General features: G+C 42.2%; 1 protein-coding gene across 5 annotated transcripts in view; it reads left to right on the top strand.

Annotated features, from left to right (window-relative positions):
* Positions 1-22,122, top strand: part of MAGI3 (membrane associated guanylate kinase, WW and PDZ domain containing 3) — a 506,679-nt gene that overhangs the window by 240,772 nt on the left and 243,785 nt on the right. For all 5 annotated transcript variants that reach the window (XM_068269718.1, XM_068269717.1, XM_068269716.1 and 2 more), the window contains exon 2: positions 2,523-2,639. In XM_068269718.1, coding sequence (XP_068125819.1) covers positions 2,523-2,639 — 117 coding nt within the window. The remainder of the gene's footprint in view (positions 1-2,522; positions 2,640-22,122) is intronic.

Genomic DNA, 22,122 nt, shown 5'->3' with positions numbered 1-22,122 from the left:
TGAAGAGGGAAGCAGGGCACCATCCATATAAAAGGAACTTGGAAATGGCTAATTTATCTTAAATAAGGGATAACCTGCAGTCCTGCTGTGGCAATCTGGAGATTATATGGCTTTTTAACTATATGATTTACCCTTTATCGTGCAGCAGTTTTGTTTTCTTGACCCTTTTGGTAAATTCATCACTTTACTCACTTGCTGTGAAATTCATACTGGATTTCAAGGTTACTTACATACCGGTTTGTGCTTTTGTAAACTTTGCTTGGCTTGACTAAAAATGGGGAAAAAAGTATATCGTTTGCTACATTTTTCTGGCCATACCAGTCTATAACTTGTGCAGCTGGCAGGTTAGGAAATTAGCAGTTGGCAGCCTATGCAGTTCTGTGCACATACCCAAAAGTATACCTACTCTGGAGCACACCTGCATTCGGTGAGTGCACAATGACAGGACACAGGAGGGTAGGAACTTGTGTTTGTCACTATGCTGATACAGCCTGCTGTAGATTAGTAATACATAGGAAGTGGGTTTTCAAGACTTCACTTTCTGAATAGGAAACCAGCCAATGCAGTGGTCTCACATGTATAGTGATGGGTGTACGGCTGGAGGCAAACACAGCTACAAAACAGATTTTCAAGTTTAAAAATAATGCAGATCTAAAAGCAATAGATATAATTTACGCTAGACAATGGCCTCAATTCACTAAGATCATGCTGGAGATAATAAGGCAAGAGAAAACTTACCTCCACATAAGAGAGAGTTATCTTATCTCTTCATTCCTTAAGTTACCTCCTCTGTAGTTATTTTTCCTCCTCTGTAGTTAATTTACTCCTCTGTAGTTATTTTCACATGCAGTTAATAAACAGCCTGTCTTTAACTCTGGAGTTATTTTAAGGATTGAAGAGTTAACTTAAAGACAGAAGAGGTAACTTTAGGTTTGCCTGAGGTAAAATGTTTCCTGAATACTACATGCCTTATCACCATGGTAACAACTCTAGAAGAGTTATTAAAGACAGGAGATAAGCTTAGTGAATTGAGGCCAATATCAGTACTTAACCACTTTACCCCCACCCGTACAGATTTCTCCGTCCCTTTTTTATTATTATTTATTTATTGTATTTATAAAGCGCCAACATATTACGCAGCGCTGAACATTAATTTAGGTTACAGACAATATTTAGGGGTGACATACAGCAATATGACAATACAGGAATAATAGAAAACCAGATCACACGGCACAATATGAGTGCCAGGTAATGCTTAGTCATTGGATTGAGCATGTAGATTAGGCAAGTTCGGTTCACTCAGATGCATAGCATGGGTTCACAGTAATGGAGGTGCATGATCAGGTAGGACACAAAAGGAGGAGGACACTGCCCAAAGGCTTACAATCTAGAGGATTTTTCCATCCTTTTACCACCAGGGGCGGAAAAATCCGTACTTCCCGCGCTGCCCGCGCTCCCGCTCGCTTATGCGCGCACTCCCGCTCACATGCACGCCCTCGCCCGGAGATCAATGAACGGGAAAATCCATTCCCGTTCGTTGATCTAAGCCCCCGCAATGATCCGCTGCTTCTGCGAGAATCATTGTGAAGAGAAAAAAAGTTCCCCGCCTCTTTGTACTTCCTGCAAACGTCCTTCCGGACGCTTGCAGGTCGCATAAATAAAATGTTACTGTGGCCATCTTGTGGCCAAATAGTAGAACTACACCCTAAAGCATTTTTCACATACAAATAAACTACTTTTAAACAAAAAAATTAACTCATTACCTCCCACACTCCCCAATTATTATTTTTTTGTAATCTAAAAAAAAAAAATTTTCAATAAAAAAAAAACAAAACATAAATAGTTACCTTAGGGACTGAACTTTTTAAATATTTATGTCAGGAGGGTACAACACAATTAGGGATGGATGCAAAACTGAAAAAAATGCACCTTTATTTCCAAATAAAATATTGGCGCCAAACATTGTGTTAGGGACATAATTTAAACGGTTTTATAACCGGGACAATTGGGCAAATAAATTTCATGGGTTTTAATTACAGTAGCATGCATTATTTAAAAACTATAATGGCCGAAAACTGAAAAATAATGAATTTTTTCCCACATTTTTCCTATTTTCCCATTAAAACATATTTAGAATAAAATAATTCTTGGCATAATGTCCCACCTAAAGAAAGCCTAATTGGTGGCGGAAAAAACAAGATATAGTTCATTTCATTGTGATAAGTAATGATAAAGTTAAAGACGAATGAATGGAAGGAGCGCTGAAAGGTGAAAATTGCTCTGGTGCTCAAGGGGTAAAACCCCTCAGTGGTGAAGTGGTTAAAAGTCATCTTGTGTGTGTGTGTGTGTGTGTGTGTGTGTGTGGTTTTTTTTTTTTTTTTTTTTTTTTTTTTTTTTTAGTTCTTTTCTACAAAGATATACTGTTCTTATCCAATCCTGCATGCCATTAAAAGTTGTATAGCTTTGAACACATTTTTAACTACTTTAAATAATCTAATGTTCAGTATTTTATTATGTTACAGGTAAAGTTATAAATAAAGACCTCCGCCATTACCTTAGCCTGCAGTTCCAGAAAGGCTCCATAGACCACAAGCTACAGCAAGTCATCAGAGATAATCTCTACCTGAGAACAATACCATGTAAGTATGCTCTTGGTGCTTAACCTCATATTGGTAAGTTATGTACATGCTCAGCAGACAGGCTTTCATGGACTTATGCCTTTTTTGTATTAAGTGTGTCCTCAGACCAAGGTTGATGTACATAACCAAATAAATTGGCACGATCCATAACAATTCTGAAAAAATGGTCACCTTATCAAACTAATTACATGCTTTTCCATAAGTTCTCCTTGAAAATTTACATTACATAAATTGATCTCTCATGGCCAAAGTAGGTGTTTTCCTTAACCTCCCTAGTGTTATGAAAATGTAAAAAAAAAAAAAAAATCTACAGTTGGTAAGGACAAGTCAGGCTCATCCAGTTATTACAATTATTCACATGCTGCGTTGCTAGGGTGCGGGATTTGTCATCGGCATCTCATGGCTTCCCTGCTTGCTTATTTCCATCTTTTTCTTGGCAATCCCTGGCAACCAGGGTTGCTCTCATGAGTAGTCACGAGTGATTACCCGTGATTCAAATGAGGCTTAATTGGCGCAGGTGTGCGGTGGGGATACAAGGAGTTATTTACCCATTATTCCGCTGTCTGTCCTGCGTTCCAAACAGCTTGCAAATGACCTATTGGTCACGTTGCAAGCATCACACCAGCGCACTCCCTCCTTCCAGCTTGGAAGAAGTGCGCTGTGGTGAGGCTTGCAACGCGACCAATAGGTCGCGTGCAAGCTGTTTGGAACGCAGAGTGGACGGCGGAATTATGGGTAAATAACCCCTTGTATCCCTGCCACACACCTGCGCCAATTAGGCCTCATTTGAAACACGGGTAATCACTCGTGAAAGCAACCCTCCTCTTCCTCCTCGTCATTTTCTGTCCCTCGGCGATCGCATCCCCCGACATGTCCCCCTCTGATGATACTGCGTGCGCCCACTGGTGCCGGGCGTACACAGCGTCATCACATCTGGCAGAAAATTCAGGTTTTTTTTTATTGGATTCAATACAGGCATCTGTATTGGATCCAATAAAAAAAAATCCAAGTGTAAAAAAAAAAAAAAAAAGCAATATGGAAAGCACTATTGCCCATAGCAGCAAATAATAAAGTACAAAAATATATAATCTTTTAAGAAAAATTAAAGAATTGAAAAAAAAGTGCTTGCAAGACCGCAACTTGCAAAGCTGTCTACAAAACAGCTTACAATATGAAGAAACGCTTAAATGGAACCTGAGGTAAGAGGAATATGGAGACTGACATGTTTGTTTCCTTTTAAATAATGCACATTGCCTGGCTGTCCTGCTAATGCTCTGCCTGTAATACTTTAAGCCAGAGAGCCTGTACAAGCATGCAGATCAGATGTCTATGACAAATCTGACAAGATTAGGTGCATGCTTGTTTCAGGTGTGTGATTTAGACCCTACTGACCAGTAAGATCAGCAGGACAGCCAGGCAACTGGTATTGTTTAAAAGGAAATAAATATGGCAGCTTCCATAGGTCTCACACCTAGGGTTCCCTTTAAAAAAAAAAAAATTGTACCGCTTTTGGTACAAATACTGCAGGGAAACTAGACACTGGGGAGGTTAAGGCAGGGAATTCACTTGCCCATTATGCATGCATTTTGCTGCACTGCCGGAAACTTGTACTGCCGCACATTTAAAGAGGAACTCCAGTGAAAATAATGTAATAAAAAAGTGCTTCATTTTTACAATAATTATGTATAAATGATCTAGTCAGTGTTTGCCCATTGTAAAATATTTTAAATCCCTGATTTATATTCTGACATTTATTACATGGTGACATTTTTACTGCTGGCAAGTGATGTAGCTGCTGCTTGCTGTTTTGGCCGTTGGAAACCGCTTTAAACAGCTATTTCCCACAATGTAACCGGGTTCACAGACAGGAAACTGCCAGAAGTACCTCGGTACTCAGAGCTTCTTGTGGGAGGGGTTTCACCACAATATCAGTCATACAGCGCCCCCTGATGGTCTGTTTGTGAAAAGGAATAGATTTCTCATGTAAAAGGGGGTACACAGCTACTGATTGGGATAAAGTTCAATTCTTGGTCGGAGTTTCTCTTTAATTTAACTTGAAGGGCTGTTCAAGAATTATGATTTTTCTTTGTGTTTATCCCCATTTTGTTTTTGCATTTTTTCCGCAGTAAAGATTCGGACAGAAAACCTCAAGAAATTAAAAATCACTTGTGAAAAAATGCAGCCAAAAACACTATTGCAGCATGGCAAAAAAATGTAAAACTGGCTGCGATATCGCAGAAGTGTGTTCCCTATCTAGACGTAATCGCACTTGATTCTTATCACCTGTTTATCATTTGTGATGGTTGTGGGTGAAACTCACAAGTTCAGTTTTTCTGTGATCGTTTTGGCTTTTCCTTCAGTGCTTTGCAGCAATGGATCACTCTCAACTGACTGTTCTTAAGGGCCTATTTCCACTACACGCAGATTGTATGCAGAATGGATGCAGAAAAACTGACTCCAATGAATGCCTATGGGCCTGTTTCCACTAAACGCGATTTTTCTGATGCAGATTTTCCCATAGGCATTAATTGGAGTCAGTTTTTCTGCATCCATTCTGCATTCAGTCTGCGTGTAGTGGAAACAGGTCCTAACTGTTCTTTCTAGTCTGCACAGCGTGATGCCTCTCGATTTGTCCTCTTTTGTCCCCTTCCCATATCAACAGACAACCAAGCTGAATGTTCCTTCAGTGAGCATCATGAAATTGCCATCCATAATTATCACTAATAGATATTGTGTGTGACAGTAACTGATCAACTCTATTCTTCAGCAAAGTAAACAGTCTCCATTCTCCCATAAACTTCTTGCTCAAAGTTTCTTTGATATTTGAACATGCCATTATTTTTTCACTGCAGTAAAGGTGTTTTACTCTCTGTGAAAATACAGTACTTTATTAATTAGCACTGCAAACAGAATGCCACATGAATTGAAATGTAACCTATCAAGCCCATCAAAGGGCATACAACAAGGGTTGTGCTGACTAGTTCAGCATTGCCTTCTTCTGCACCCCATTTCTGTTTTGGTAGGGTGTGTGTAATCTTAACCTCCCAGACACCCATGTCTGATGTTGGAGCAAGGACTGAAGCTGTTCTGCTCCTTCCACCACTCCTAGCTCCCATATACCTCTCAGGAGTTCATATATCATTCCTGAATTGTCCCCCAAAAAACAGACATAGCTTGTATATGTGACTTTAACCACTATGGAGTCTCCCTGCAGGCATGTTTTTTTCAATAGTAGCAGCATCAGCGTTTACATTTCTATGTTAGGAAAAGCCCACCATTTTGTAGATAATGATTATGGATGTGTTTTAGAATGTTGTAGTTACTGTTCACCGATGATGGTAATGTTCCTGCTGTGCTTATTTATTAGCCAGGGACTGAGGTTATGCAAATTTCACATTGGTATTTATTGCTCCCCACTGATATCTCTATGCAGTTATTGCTCTCCACTGATACTGTATATCTTGTTAATGTGGTGAATTGTCATCTACAGTATTTTTGTGTTAGTGCAAAGGGCAGTTCTGTAATCTAATATTATAATTAGGTATAGTATTTGTTTATACCAGTTAGTTTTTTTTTTTCTTTTGTGGTGGCAGGATTGCATGCTGGATATTGTAGTTGAAGTGAATCTTGATCTTCAGCTATGTGATGATGCTTTTATTGGTGTTTCAGTACTTCTCCCTTGTCGGTTACCTAATCCTATCCAATCCCCTCAAATAAAAGCCCATCTCTCATGCCCAACTTTAAACTCACTTAGTGGGAAAATTCCCCTTCCTAAAGCCTAATCTTAACTTTTTAACCATGACAACTAATGCTTATCTCCCCCAACTCTGATAACACTAATTAATACTTACCTTAAGTCATCTGTTTCAACCTCAGCACCCATTGCTTCCTCTTCCAAATGTTGATGTAAGTCATCTGTTTCAACCTCAGCACCCATTGCTTCCTCTTCCAAATGTTGATGTAGCTTGTGGGGAAAGTATCAATACAATAGCAATCCTATCATGCTGAATCATTCTGCTTTAATGTATACATGTGGAAAGTGGAGTTAGGAGGAGCAATGAATGGGCAAAAGTTAAAGCCATGTTGGTGGTGGGGGAAGCATGAGATCATTTATTTTTGGCATTGGGGAAATCTGGGGTGCTACTGTAAATGTAAGATTGATGCAATGCACAGATTGCTACTGGCAGTTATTGGGACTTGAACTAGCTGCTACTACCAATTGCAACATATTGGCTATACCTGCATCACATTTAAGCACATATAGATGATTTCTGGTAATACATGAGATTTGGATTTGCTTTCAATAGGATGGTCAGGGATAGGGTAGAGTGAGATTGGTTATACTTAAGCCTTGCACACATTCTAGATGGTTCTCAGTTGAGCGAAACAGATTGTCCTAAAGGGAGGGGCCATAACACTGTGTGTGCCTCTGTGTATAATTTCTTATCTATGTAGTAGAGCATTCCTGCAGAGATCTTGGTTTTTACAGACTGAAAGAATGATTTAAGGACTACATGAACAGAGGCAATAAATCTTTATGGGCCTCTTACTTGGTTGGTAAAAATAAGGCTAATAAGTTAAGGCTAATTTTTTCAGCAATAACCAGAACCAACTGTGAACATCACAAACAGAACTTATAGGCCTCTGAGCAGAGCAGATTGTCCAAATGATGGTGCTATTATGGAAGAAAAGTTTACAGATGTATTTGCCTGGCACACTTCAATCTTCCCTTTCTAGCAAGCTACTCCTGTATGAATAGATCGCAGAAACGTTCCAGTTGCTAGCAAGCTACTCCTGTATTAAGAGATCACAGAAAAATTCCAGCCCCAAGCCTGTCTGACAGCTCTGAGCTTAGGAGGAGGGCATAACACACACTGTGTGTGCCTGTGTGTATAATTTCTTAATTTCTTATCTCTATAGTGGAGCATTGCTGCAGAGATTTTGTGTTTTACAGACAGAAAGAGTTGCATGTAAACCAGGAAATAAATCTTTATGTAGCCACCTTGACCTTCTGTGGCCCCAATCAATTGATTTGGTTGCCTGGTCGGTAATCTGGCACTGCACAAGCTTAAGAACATTGTTCTCATCCCATCCACTCCGTGTCACTACATCGGCCTTTACCCTCCCCTTTCCCCAAGAGCACAAAGACATTTCTAGCTTAGAACCTCAAAACACGTCTGTACAGCATTAGGCCCTGAAGCGTCCTGATCCCTGGCTGCATGCAACATAATTTAGAAGGTGTTTTTGACGTATGCAAGGTCACCTTCCAGTTCCTGTTCCCTTTGCTGCAGTTTACCATTCAGCCTCAGACCTTGAGGGAATCCTGAAGAGGTGTTCAGCACTGCAGGCAAAGTAACCTTTTGGATTGGATGGTGAGTCCACACACAGTACAATTTTGATTGTATGTACAATCAATACAGTCTGCGATCTTATATAGAGACCAGGTCACTGCCACCAATTTGAAATAAGTATTCGAATACATAATTTAACTCTAGATACATCCTGTAGGAAAAAAAGGGTTAATTCAACATCCTTTCTGGAGATAGCAAAATAACAATATCAATAACAGTTATGGTAACGTTCTCTCAGGAAACGCAAACTCTTTGCAGACTTTTCAGAACAAGCACTTAGACAAACAATTTTTAATCGTTTATTTTATAATAAAATGCATAAACTAAAATACAGCAATTGAAACAGATTGCTATAGTTGAAATAATAAAGGATTAAACATAAAAGTAATAACTAGTTATAGTCTGAGCAATGTCACGTTACCGTGCCCTTTGGAATGATAATTCCAAACAAAAGATACAGTGGTTTGCAAAAGTATTCGGCCACCTTGAAGTTTTCCACATTTTGTCATATTACTGCCACAAACATAAATCAATTTTATTGGATTTCTTCGTGAAAGACCAATACAAAGTGGTGTACACGTGAGAAATGGAATGAAAATCATACATGATTCCAAACATTTTTTACAAATAAATAACTGCAAAGTGGGGTGTACGTAATTATTCAGCCCCCTTTGGTCTGAGTGCAGTCAGTTGCCCATAGACATTTCCTGATGAGTGCTAATGACTAAATAGAGTGCACCTGTGTGCAATCTGTCAGTACAAATACAGCTGCTCTGTGACGGCCTTATAGGTTGTCTAAGAGAATATTGGGAGCAACAACACCATGAAGAACACACCAGACAGGTCAGTGATAAAGTTATTGAGAAATTTAAAGCAGGCTTAGGCTACAAAAAGATTTCCAAAACCCTGAACATCCCATGGAGCACTGTTCAGCGATCATTCAGAAATGGAAGGCGTATGGCACAATTGTAAACCTACCAAGACAAGGCCGTCCACCTAAACTCACAGGCCAAACAAGGAGAGCACTGATCAGAAATGCAGTCAAGAGGCCCATGGTGACTCTGGACGAGCTGCAGAGATCTACAGCTCAGATGGGGGAATCTGTCCATAGGACAACTATTAGTCGTGCACTGCACAAAGTTGGCCTTTATGGAAGAGTGGCAAGAAAGCCATTGTTAACAATAAAGCACAAGAAGTCCCGTTTGCAGTTTGCCACAAGCCATGTGGGGGACCCAGCAAACATGTGGAAGAAGGTGCTCTGGTCAGATGAGACCAAAATGGAACTTTTTGGCCAAAATGCAAAATGCTATGTGTGGCGGAAAACGAACACTGCACATCTCTCTGAACACACCATCCCCACTGTCAAATATGGTGGTGGCAGCATCATGCTCTGGGGGTGCTTCTCTTTAGCAGGGACAGGGAAGCTGGTGCGAGTTGATGGGAAGATGGATGGAGCCAAATACAAGGCAATCTTGGAAGAAAACCTCTTGGAGTCTGAAAAAGACTTGAGACTAGGGCGGAGGTTCACCTTCCAGCAGGACAACGACCCTAAACATAAAGCAGGGCAACAATGGAATGGTTTAAAACAAAACATATCTATGTGTTAGAATGGCCCAGTCAAAGTCCAGATCTAAATCGAGAATCTGTGGCAAGATCTGAAAACTGCTGTTCACAAATGCTTTCCATCTGTTTTGCAAAGAAGAATGGGCAAGGATTTCAGTCTATAGATGTGCAAAGAGACATACCCTAAAAGACTGGCAGCTGTAATTGCAGCAAAAGGTGGTTCTACAAAGTATTGACTCAGGGGGCTGAATAATTATGCACACCCCACTTTGCAGTTATTTTTTTTTTTAAATGTTTGTATGTTTTTTGTTCCACTTCTCATGTGTACACCACTTTGTATTGGTCTTTCACGTGGAATTCCAATACAATTTATTCATGTTTGTGGCAGTAATATGACAAAATGTGGAAAGCATCAAGGGGGCCGAATACTTTTGCAAACCACTGTATAATAGTCCAATCATGGAAAGTTCTTTGGTTAGTAAACCATGCATAACAGACAACTCCTAAATGGTATATAGGCTTACTGGGGACTCTCTCTCTCGAATATCTGAAATAGTTATATCTTGGCGTCAGTTGATCAGAACCTGCATAATGTTACAGGCATATTCCTGGCATTCTCTGCTTTAATCGGAGTCTAAACACAGGTGAATCTGCTATTTCCTTGCAGAGAAACTGGTATCTCGGCCTCGGAAGATGGTAGACAGGCATTTTGTGGTTCATCCACACCCAAATCCAATCTAAGGCATCTCTGATAATTTTGATATGCCTGGCATCTATGTAAAACTGATTACTTTAGTAAAATGACTATTCTTGTATTCCCAGGTGAATAAAAAGTAATTTCCCTCATCAGGATACATGCAGTAACTGTATCTCTGGTCAGAAGGAATTTGTGACCAGTGGTTCGGTTTTCTGGTCTGTGCATCGCCTTATCAAGGTCCCGTGTAGTAGATCTTGAAGGGTGTGAGGTCGCTCTGGTTTAGGGTTTATTGGGCTCCCTCTAGGGAACAATGAATGTAAAATTAATCTGCTGTGGAGTTTTTTTTATGGTAGAGGAATGAACCCCACACCATTTCCTATAGTGTCTGACTGGCTTGGACATGCAGAATATTTTCTTGTTTTTTTAAGTGAGGTTGGGAGCCTAAAGAGGTAATCTACCTCACACCTTTGTGCGCATTTTCAAGTGATTGAACAGATGGCGCCAGCAAATCCGTGACAGTATGTACATACCTTTAGAGTTACGAGAGAGATGTGTGTTAGGAAGAAAGGCGATGGGAGGTTAGATCTTAGAAATAAGTTAAGGTAAACCTGAGATAAAAGCAGTGTTCTCCCCAGAATTTTTTACCAGCCGGGTGGCATGAAAAAGTAGCCGGGTGGGAAATTATGGTCACGATGGGTGGGGAAAGAGGGTGATGTCTGCTACTACTAGGTGAGAATGGACAGGGAGGATTATGCTGGGGAGAAGAGTAGGTGGAGCACGCTGGTTGTTACCTGGTGAGGTAATCATGCTAGGCAATTCCGATAGGGAGAGAGGATTACACAAAGTGATGCTAATGGAGAAAGGCATCTTGCACTGAATGTTTTGATGTACAATCCTATAAAGTGCTGCCAAAGCCGGATTCATACCAGAAAGGGGCTTTAGACAGGGTGACTAATTTAGGCCCAAAACCACACATCCCCACAGACTGTTTTGTTATCTAACTCAAAAAGTCTCACAATAGTTTTGGCTGTCATAGCAGTAGCAAACCCAGTGTAGACATGCTTGTTGTTTGTCTATGGCTAAACAGCATGCACTACAAAGGAAAATAAAAGTGCTTGGGGGTTTCTGCTGTGGCTTCTCCCCTTAAAAATCAAGCACTGGTAAACAAACATACATACTGTATACAGGAAATACAGTATATAGAGGACAGAGGGGGGTTGAGTAGAAGAAGTGAATATAAGGAATAGGTGTGAGTGTCTGGGAGGGATATCGATTCTTTGAGGGACAGAGAGTGTGTGTGAAAAGGACTGGGAAAGGGGAAAGAAAAAAAGAGGGAGAAAGTGTGTGAGAGATAAATGTGTAAGAGGGAGACAGACTAATGCAGAAAAGAAAATGTATGTGAGTGGACAGCACACTGCAGGAAGTCTGCAGACTGATGTCCAGGACAGCTAGCTATGTAACGTCTCCGGGCAGAGCAGTGGGGGAAGGGAAGCAGTAGTGGCTGTAAAGTTGTTTAATACCTGTCTCGGTAGCACAGAGACGGCAGCTGACAGTCATCACAAGGATTCCCTTGCTGGGGGACCATTACTGCTATCAGATAACCATCTGCCCTGCTGCTGCTCTCCCCGGCATGAACGAGCGCTGCTCCACGCTGTTCTCTGTGTGCTGTGACCTCTGATCGGGGGAGGCTGGGGCACGTGCTGGGAAATGTCCTGCATGATGGGAAGACAGGAGGAGGAGAGCCCGTCCTCTGCACTACTCAGGCAGATCAGTGGCTCACCAGATGGAACACCGTAAGCCCACGTCCTCAGTTCTTTCTCTGTGTGCTCCGACTCCGTCAAAGCTCCCGCGGTCTGGCTTGTAATGTCAGGAGCTGAGGAGGAGGGCGGAGATTGTGACAGCGGCCAGCTCCAATGCCACAGCCGCTGAGCACTGTGCTGTGCTGGACGAGTGTGGAGAACGGCAAACACGCTGCTGACAGGGAGTAGTGATCACAGCAGCCGGGCGGGGACTGACCACCAGCCGGGCGCTCCGCCCAGTTAAAAGGCTCTGGGGAGAACACTGAAAAGGGTGTAAAAATGTCATACATACCTGGGGCTTCCTCCAGCCCCCTTCATGTAGATCTCTCCCTCACCACTGTCCTCCATCAGATGTCCTGTTAGCTTTGCCAGTCGGGGCGAACTGCACATGTCCGGCCATGTGTGCTCCGCTGGGCTCCTGACGCTGGGAAAGTTCTGCGCCTGCGCAGTACTACTGAGCAGGGGCAGAATGCTCCCAGCCACGGGAGCTCAGGCGGACTGCCCCTGCGCCGACTGGCCGAAGAAAACAGGGCATCTACAGGAGCATCCAGGAGGCGGAGGATGGCGGCGAGGGAGTGATCTGCGGAGAGGGGGCTGGAGGAAGCCCCAGGTATGTATAAAACTTTTACACCCTTTCATCTCAGGCACACTTTAACATTACTAGGAGAATGTAGGGTTAGGCATCAGATAAAGGGAGAGGAGGTTATATTTGGGCATCAGGAAGAGGTTTGGCGAAGATTTGAGATAGGTTTGAAAATTAGTGTTTAAATAGATTATAAAACTGTAGCTTATATCTTCAGTGTTTTACTCCATGAAATAAAAGAAAATAAGTAATCAGTTATATATATGGTAATTACTTATGTCGTATTTACATAAAAAGCAATACATTCACTTCATTAATTAATCAAGCTTTAGTGTGAAATGTGCATTTTGAAAGCTGTGTTTTTCTGTAGCATATTACTACTTGGCAATGTGTAGCTGAGCAGCGTGCCTCTCCGTTTCCACATTGAAATGTAAATTATTTTAATTATCTCCTATAGTAATGACCTTGCCTATGTTCTGTTCTGCACCTTTAAATAATTTGTGCAATAAAAGAGCCAGTATAAAGCAGAACTTCATATCTTCATAATCTAGAAATCAGTACAAGTGTGAATGACATTTCCTGATTACCTCTAATGTTCCCTTTCAACAGTGCTTAAGCTGATTTTCTCACATCGAGTTAGTACATGATCAGATTCTTCAAACAGTGACATACATCAGGATGTTTTTGAACGACTCATTTCCATTAGTATAATGGCTTTGCTTCCTTTATGTAAAGAGGCACATTGTGGAGCATAAAATAAAAACTTCATCCATAAATGTACAATGACTTGAAGTAGTTTCCAGCAATGCTAGACTGGACTTTGTGGTTTTCTATTTTTATTATAACAATATTTTCACGGTTCACACTAAATGGTGGAATTAGCATGAATATGAATGCCCAGGTAACCCACCTGCATGTTTATATCTATGGTTGTAGCAGGAAGAATTGGGCATGTGAAAGTAGTTGTGATTGGACAGAGGCTTTCAGTTATGCCTGATCAATTGTTTTCCCCAGAATTTTTTTTTCAGATGGCAGTGTTGGTTTATGCCATTGTGATGATTGTCATGTGACTCAAAGATGGAGTTGGCTATTGCATGCAACTATTCATCTTTAAATACATTTTGCCACAAAATTGGCTTTGAGAAATTCTGCTGCTGCTGTTTTTTCCATATGATCATAAAATGGCCAACTTCAGGATCTGGCCATAACATTCACTTACCTAAAGGATTATTAAGAACACCTCTTCAATTTCTTATTAATGCAGTTATCTAATCAACCAATCACATGGCAGTTGCTGCAATGCATTTAGGGGTGTGGTCCTGGTCAAGACAATCTCCTGAATTCCAAACTGAATGTCGGAATGGGAAAGAAAGGTGATTTAAGCAATTTTGAGCGTGGCATGGTTGTTGGTGCCAGACGGGCCATTCTGAGTATTTCACGATCTGCTCAGTTACTGGGATTTTCACGCACAACCATTTCTAGGGTTTACAAAGAATGGTGTGAAAAGGGAAAAACATCCAGTATGTGGTAGTCCTGTGGGCGAAAATACCTTGTTGATGCTAGAGGTCAGAGGAGAATGGGCCGACTGATTCCAGCTGATAGAAGAGTAACATTGACTGAAATAACCACTCGTTACAACCGAGGTATGCAGCAAAGCATTTGTGAAGCCACAACAAGCACAACCTTGAGGCGGATGGGCTACAACAGCAGAAGACATCACCAGGTACCACTCATCTCCACTACAAATAGGAAAAAGAGGCTACAATTTGCACGAGCTCACCAAAATTGGACAGTTGAAGACTGGAAAAATGTTGCCTGGTCTGATAAGTTAGAATTTGGCATAAACAGAATGAGAACATGGATCCATCATGCCTTGTTACCACTGTGCAGGCTGTTGGTGGTGTAGAAGTGTGGGGGATGTTTTCTTGGCACATTTTAGGCCCTTAGTGCCAATTGGGCATCGTTTAAATGCCACAGGCTACCTGAGCATTTTTTCTGACCATATCCATCCCTTCATGACCAGCATGTACCCATCCTCTGATGGCTACTTCCAGCAGGATAATACACCATGTCACAAAGCTCGAATCAAGAAACCAATTTGAAATGAACATGACAATTAGTTCACTGTACTAAAATGGCCCCCACAGTCACCAGATCTCAATCCAATAGAGCATCTTGGGTATGTGATGGAATGGGAGCTTCGTGCCCTGGATGTGCATCCCACAAATCTCCATCAACTGCCTGATGCTATCCTATCAATATGGGCCAACATTTCTAAAGAATGCTTTCAGCACCACACCACCATCTTTCATTTTTCCGTACAGCCAGATGCAATTTCATTCACCTGAGCAAGATGTACCTCGCCACTAGCTGTCTACAGGCTCAGTGCCCTATTCACATATTATATTGCATCTGCCAGCTCCTATCTGAGGTTGGTTCAATGGCTTCCAGGTTGTCACCTTTTCCAGGTAGTAAACTTTCTGTTATCTCTATATTGATTTGTAGTCGTGGTGAATAGGTCAATTTTTCTCTCGACATTGAGAGCTGAATTGCTACAACAGTAAGTTCCAGTGCCTGTACTCAGTCTGTTACCCTTGTGTGATTTCAATCATTTTCTACATTGACGGTTTCCATAAAGTGCCAACTGTCTATCATCTATTTGTCTGACAAATATGTGTAAATGTTTGACCTTTTCCAGCTAGTATGTCGAGGTTTTATATGGTGCTTGGTTTCAGCATCTACTAATGCATCTGTAAGGGTCAATCTTCTGTGCATGTTCTCACCTCCCTCCATGTTAAATAGACCTAGTTGGCTGGAGAGTGGCAAAGAACTGGTGCATTTTTATTCAGCATGGTTGGCTTAGTGATCCAGTGGCTTTTAATCAGCTTATGAACTATGTTGTTTCATGTGCTGATTTAGGTTCCCAGCTTCATGAATTGAGCATTAGATGTTAGGGATTTCTAGAGCAACACACCATGGTAGACAAGGCCCAGACAGTGTTCAAGTTTACACCATTCCAGTTGATGTTCAGTTTATGATGTGCAGGTGAAATAAACTGGCTTGAGGGTTAATTGTATATGCTTTTAGTTGTCATGCTTTCATAAATGATGAGCTACAATCAATTTTTGCTATTCAGGAGACTTTAGATTAGCATAGCTAAAAGAGTGCGGAGGATTGCCGCTAGTAGAATATCAGTTAAAAAATGATTTTCTACTACTTCATTCTCATAGTAAAATATTGGTAATCTTTACCAATATTTTACTATGACCTAGCCCTACTCTTTGCACCTGCTATGTAAAGCTGCAATTTGCATTGCGGGAAGTTTTGGCACCCATTATTTTTTCTTGCACCTCTCAGGACCAAGATTTTCGCCCATTGCTGCAAATTGCGGCTTTTATAATGGGCACCTATGCATGGCCGTTTCTACGGCCGTGCGGGGCGTGCCGCCGCCCGGGGCGCTGCTGGGAGGGGGGCGCCGCAGCCGCGGGGAGGGCAGCCCGACCTCTCCCTCCCTCTCCCCGGGCCGCCTTCCATGCGATCCCCCCTCGGACGGAGTGCAGAGTAATGCGCAGGGAAGCGCTATAGAAAACTACTCACCTCGCTGGCTCCAAGCACTGCTCTCTCGCCGCCAGTCTCCTCTCTGCCTACACGCTGATACACACACACGCTGCTTCCTGTTTAGCAGCGTGTGTGTGTGTATCAGCGTGTAGGCAGAGAGGAGACTGGCGGCGAGAGAGCAGCGCTTGGAGCCAGCGAGGTGAGTAGTTTTCTATAGCGCTTCCCTGCGCATTACTCTGCACTCCATCCGAGGGGGGATCGCATGGAGGGCGGCCCGGGGAGAGGGAGGGAGAGGTCGGGCTGCCCTCCCCACGGCTGCGGCACCCCCCTCCATCATGGGGGGCACCTACCTAACCTATACTGGGGAAGCTACTTATCTAACCTATCCTGGGGGGGCACCTACCTATCTAACCAATCCTGGGGGGCACCTACCTAATCTAACCTATCCTGGGGGGCACCTACCTATCTAACCTATCCTGGGGGGCACCTACCTAATCTAACCTATACTGGGGGGCACCTACCTAATCTAACCTATACTGGGGGGCAGCTACCTAATCTAACCTATACTGAGGGGGCAGCTACCTAATCTAACCTATACTGGGGGGCACCTACCTATCTAACCTATACTGGGGGGCACCTACCTATCTAACCTATACTGGGGGGCACCTACCTAATCTAACCTATACTGGGGGGCACCTACCTAATCTAACCTATACTGGGGGGCACCTACCTAATCTAACCTATACTGGGGAGCACCTACCTAATCTAACCTATACTGGGTGGCAGCTACCTAATCTAACTTATACTGAGGGGGCAGCTACCTAATCTAACCTATACTGGGGGGCAGCTACCTATCTAACCTATACTGGGGGCAGCTACCTATCTAACCTAAACTGGGGGCACCTACCTAACCTATACTGGGGGGCAGCTACCTATCTAACCTGGGGGGCAGCTACCTAATCTAACCTATACTGGGGGGCAGCTACCTATCTAACCTATACTGGGGGGCACCTACCTATCCTATACTGGGGGCAGCTACCTATCTAACCTATACTGGGGGGCACCTTCCTAACCTATACTGGGGGGCACCTTCCTATCTAACCTATAGTGGGAGCATTAACTTATCTAACCTGTATTGGGGGCACCTACCTACCTAGCTAGTCTATACAGGTGACAACTATACTGGCTACCTATATTGGAGGCACCTACCTAACTAACCTATACTGGGGCCATCTACCTATCTAACCTATGCGGGGGGCAACTATTCTGGCTACCTATATTAGAGGCACCCACCTAGCTAACCTGTACTGGGGGCACCTAACTATCTAACCTATACTGGGGGGCACCTACCTATCTAACCTATACTGGGGGGCAGCTACCTATCTAACCTATACTGGGGGCAGCTACCTATCTAACCTATACTGGGGGCACCTCCCTAACCTATACTGGGGGGCAGCTACCTATCTAACCTGGGGGGCAGCTACCTAATCTAACCTATACTGGGGGGCACCTACCTATCTAACCTATACTGGGGGGCACCTTCCTAACCTATACTGGGGGGCACCTTCCTATCTAACTTATAGTGGGAGCATTAACTTATCTAACCTGTATTGGGGGCACCTACCTACCTAGCTAGTCTATACAGGTGACAACTATACTGGCTACCTATATTGGAGGCACCTACCTAACTAACCTATACTGGGGGCATCTACCTATCTAACCTATGCGGGGGGCAACTATTCTGGCTACCTATATTAGAGGCACCCACCTAGCTAACCTGTACTGGGGGCACCTAACTATCTAACTTATACTGGGGACGCCTGCCTATCTAACCTATACTGTGGGCAACTATACTGGCTACCTATACTGGAGGCACCTACCTGGCTAACCTATACCGGAGGCAACTATACTGGCTCACCTATGCCTGGCTACCTATACTGGGGGGACCTATACCTGGCTACCTATACTGGGGTACCTATTCTGGGGGAATCTATACTGAGTGCAACCAGACCTGGCTAACCTACACTGCGGGCACCCATACCTTGCTACGGGGGGGGGGGGGGGGGGAGGGCAATTTTTACATCCTCGCCCTGGGTGCATTTTAGCCTAGAAACTGCACTGCACCTATGTTGGGGACCCTTCTTACTGGCTTCATCTTGTTACGTCCCTGAACAAGAGTACCTTTTCAAGAACTAAGAAAGTGCTGTACAGTGAAATGTTGAAATCTCCTGGCTCTGAATGTACTTGTAAATATTTGTAACTAAGATCTCATCACTGTTTATCATTAAAATGAGAGGTAAATACATTTGCTCACTTTCTTGTTGTGAGCGAAAATGCCTTTTTTTTTTTTTTTTTTACTTGGCTCACAATTTCTTTTTGCAGTGTGTAGTAGTACTTTGATTAGCTATCCACATTTTTTGCATAAATCATTGTGACTAGTGATTTTGCCATCAAACCTATCGAAGCGGTCATTGGTTCTTTTTGACTTACTACACAGTTTAGTGCCTAATATGTCTGTAGCTAGCCATTGACTATACCATTTGTTCAATACAATGAGTTCAGAAGATTTTTTTATTTTACTCGACGGCAAACCTTTGATTGAATGGTTCACTCCAGAAAACTGCTCTGAACAGGTTAAAGGACACCCAAGGGGAAAATAAACAATAAACAATTGGATCTATCCTTCTCCTAAAAATTACTTTTTAAGATATTCCACAGTTATATTTTATATTTAAATATATTTTTTAAGTTTTTATTGCTGTATTGTTTTTGCTCAATGACACATTCATTGAAGTATGCCATAGCTAAAATCTATAAACTATTTACCTTTTTATCTCTTTTCTGCTCTCAGAAGCCATTTTCGGCTAAGAAAGTGTTTTATAGTTGTAATTTCTTATCAGTGAGGGGGTCACACTGTAGTCTGACCCAGTCCTGACAGGAACTGCCACTTACATACCCGATGTTTAACTCTTTCAGGCAGAGAAAGAAAAACAAAAGGAACACAGCATAGTTATTTGTGTGCTAGGCACTGCACATACCCATGTCTATCTCATCATGTCACGTCACCTCGGGTATCCTTTAAGAAATGGAAATCTATACAGTAGTTTATTTTAGACACAAGCAGTTAATCTTTTGGAAAATTCTGATCAAATCGTTTGTTTCTGTAAAATTTATCACTATTTCTTTATTCAGTTTTGTCTTTTTTATCATTTTTGCTGTGACTTTTTATACCTAAAAATAAAACTGACCATCTCCCGTTATCAGTGAAATCCATAATTAGAAGTGAGGATGAATCTGTACAACTAGGCCTCTTCAAAGTAGCAAGTAAATCTATACTATTCTGTGAAATATTTCCTTTGCATGTGAAGCTGCATTGATAGCAATTCTATTTTTTTTTTTTATATGTGTACCAGAGAACAATTGGTTAAAATTTTACACAGTCCCAGCCACTTTTAATCTAATTTTTATGATTTACATTTGCTTCCTCTCTGTTGATCCCCAAGGCAGATTTTATCATTTATAACATCCTTTCTTATTTCATCTTTTTATGCTGGCAGCATAAATCTTACTATGTTAATAAATTCACTTTTAGCCAGTGTGAAAAAATGCCCATTGCCTATGCAGCTCCAGTGGATTTGTGAGTTAAGTCCTGTAGGGATCAGACTGTTGGATTGACAGCAGTACTAATCTGTTCAGACACATTTAATTTTTATAACTGTTTTGCTTTATTCATGATTTGCATTCACATCATTGTTTTATACTCTTTTGTATAATTTTTGTTCCCAGCCACAATATCACCCCCTATACTGCTATTGCGGCAATGAAGGCCGCAATAGCAGTATAGGGGGTGCTATTGTAGCTGGGAACGCGAAGAATCACTTGCGAACCCAGCCTGACGGCCGGTGACGGCGAAACCGGAAGTAGCCGCCGGCGGGTCCAGGAGCATCAGAGCGACTCTACGTGGGCACCGATCAGCTGCAGGGGGCTGAGGGAAGCCCCAGGTGAGTAAAACTCATTTTTAATTTTTGACTTAAGGTTCACTTTAAGGCTCCCTGCACACTGCATGCAATTCCAATTCCGCTTTTTAATCGGTTTTTACATTCGATTCCGATTTTTAATGTTTACTGCATGCTGCATTTTTTGATCCGCTTTTCTGTTGAATGTATTCAGGGAAAATCGGAATTAAAATCGGAAACGGAATCGGAATCGCAAAACGGATTGCCAGTGTGCAGGGAGTCTAATACCTATTAATTCCCCTTTGGATTTTCTTGTATGGTAAAATTTGTTCTTTCAGTGATGGAAGAAAAGGGACAAAACATCTCCATATTATCATTGATGCCAAATTTGATTGCTGACATTGGAATCTTACTGCGTAATACTATATTATTTCCAGACATAATAAAATTTGTATATTCAGAAAATTGCACTGTGTGTGTACATAGTACATTATATGTAAAGGAATACTATCAAAGATAACATTTTTGAGAAAACATCTTTGATGAATGTAAGATAAATATAAATAAAGGAATCGGCATATATTTTTTGTGTGCTGTCATTTTTCTCTACATGTTTGTGTAAGACAGTGAGCCCTGAGGACACACTGACGGCGACGGGGCACTGGAATAGTCCATGTTGATAGGTGATGCCAGGTGTAAAACAGCATTGCAGGCTATTCCCTGGCTCCCCCACCCGTAGGAGTTTACTCATGTGGCCACCGCAGTAACGAGCCATCCGTTCTGCTCATATTGTGCACCGGCAATAGTATGTAAAAGGTCGCTCTTTCATATGCGCAGTGTCCCGCCGAGTCAGTGGATGTTTGCCATTGAGGCAAAGGAGGGTGGAAGTGTTCCGTTCTGACAAAGCGCTGTCGGGAACCTGGGCCACCCACTCTGCCATCTCTATGACAGCAGATTTCCTGTGAGACGATCAGGAGCCGCTTTCATTGGCTCCTGACCCGGTCTTTCAATGTAAGCCAATTGGAGTTGCTTAATTTGAAAGTCAGGGCCAGGAGCCAATGAAATCAGCTCCTGACCCACTCACAGGGCTCTGCCATCATAAAGACAGGCAGAGCAAGTGAGCTGCGGCGGGAGACGGGGATTCAGTGGCGACAACGGCAGATGTGCGCAGCAGCGGTGAGTTGAAATCTACCCACTGGCAGCCAGATAGCCATCAAAACGTAGATTTCAACTGTCGTGGTCCTTAAGTAGTTAAAGTAGGTACCTAGGTTTGGCTATTCTATAGCCTAGTGCGTGTCCGGTTCACACAGTAAAACTGATAGCTGCGCTCAAACCAAGCACCAGAGAAGAAAAACATCAGAAGATCAGTGTCAGTTAGGGTTAGCGTTTAGGGATAGGAAGTATTTCAGGAGGGAAAGTTTTAGGGGATAGGGTAGGAGGAGGATAGATTTAGATTTAACACTTATTCGGCTTAGGCACTGTAGAAAAAACTGTATGCTAGAAGTGGGGGGGGGGGGGGGGGGGAGGGGTTAGGCATCAGAAATGGATTTACATTGGAGGGAAAGGTAGGGGTTAGGCATCATTTAGGGATAGCTGATCAATGGGAAACTAAGACAGTACTTTAATTGGTGCTTCTGTTGCAAAGTCAATAGAATGTTAGTAACAGCATATTATCCTTTCTACATTCTGCATCACCCGGTGTCTAAATTACCTTGTGATTGAATCACATTTATGCCAGCAAGACAGGTAACATAGAAGAAATCCTGTACAGAATTTATTATAAGCGCTGAGTGTTTAAATAATGGGGAGTGCCCTTTATAAATTGGATCTTTTAGATGCACTTTTCCAGTTCGTTTAGAACAATCATGCCCATTACATTGCTAAATAAAGGTGCCCATACACTCGTCAGATTGGCAGCAGATAGATAAGAAATGCATCTGATGATCTATCTGATGCGTTTTTAGAACATTTTTTTA

The sequence above is a fragment of the Hyperolius riggenbachi genome, chromosome 2 (assembly GCF_040937935.1).
Source record: "Hyperolius riggenbachi isolate aHypRig1 chromosome 2, aHypRig1.pri, whole genome shotgun sequence".
NCBI classification, from domain to species: Eukaryota; Metazoa; Chordata; class Amphibia; order Anura; family Hyperoliidae; genus Hyperolius; species Hyperolius riggenbachi.
Note: the sequence above shows the minus strand (reverse complement) of the source record. Positions and strands in the feature narration are given on the sequence as shown.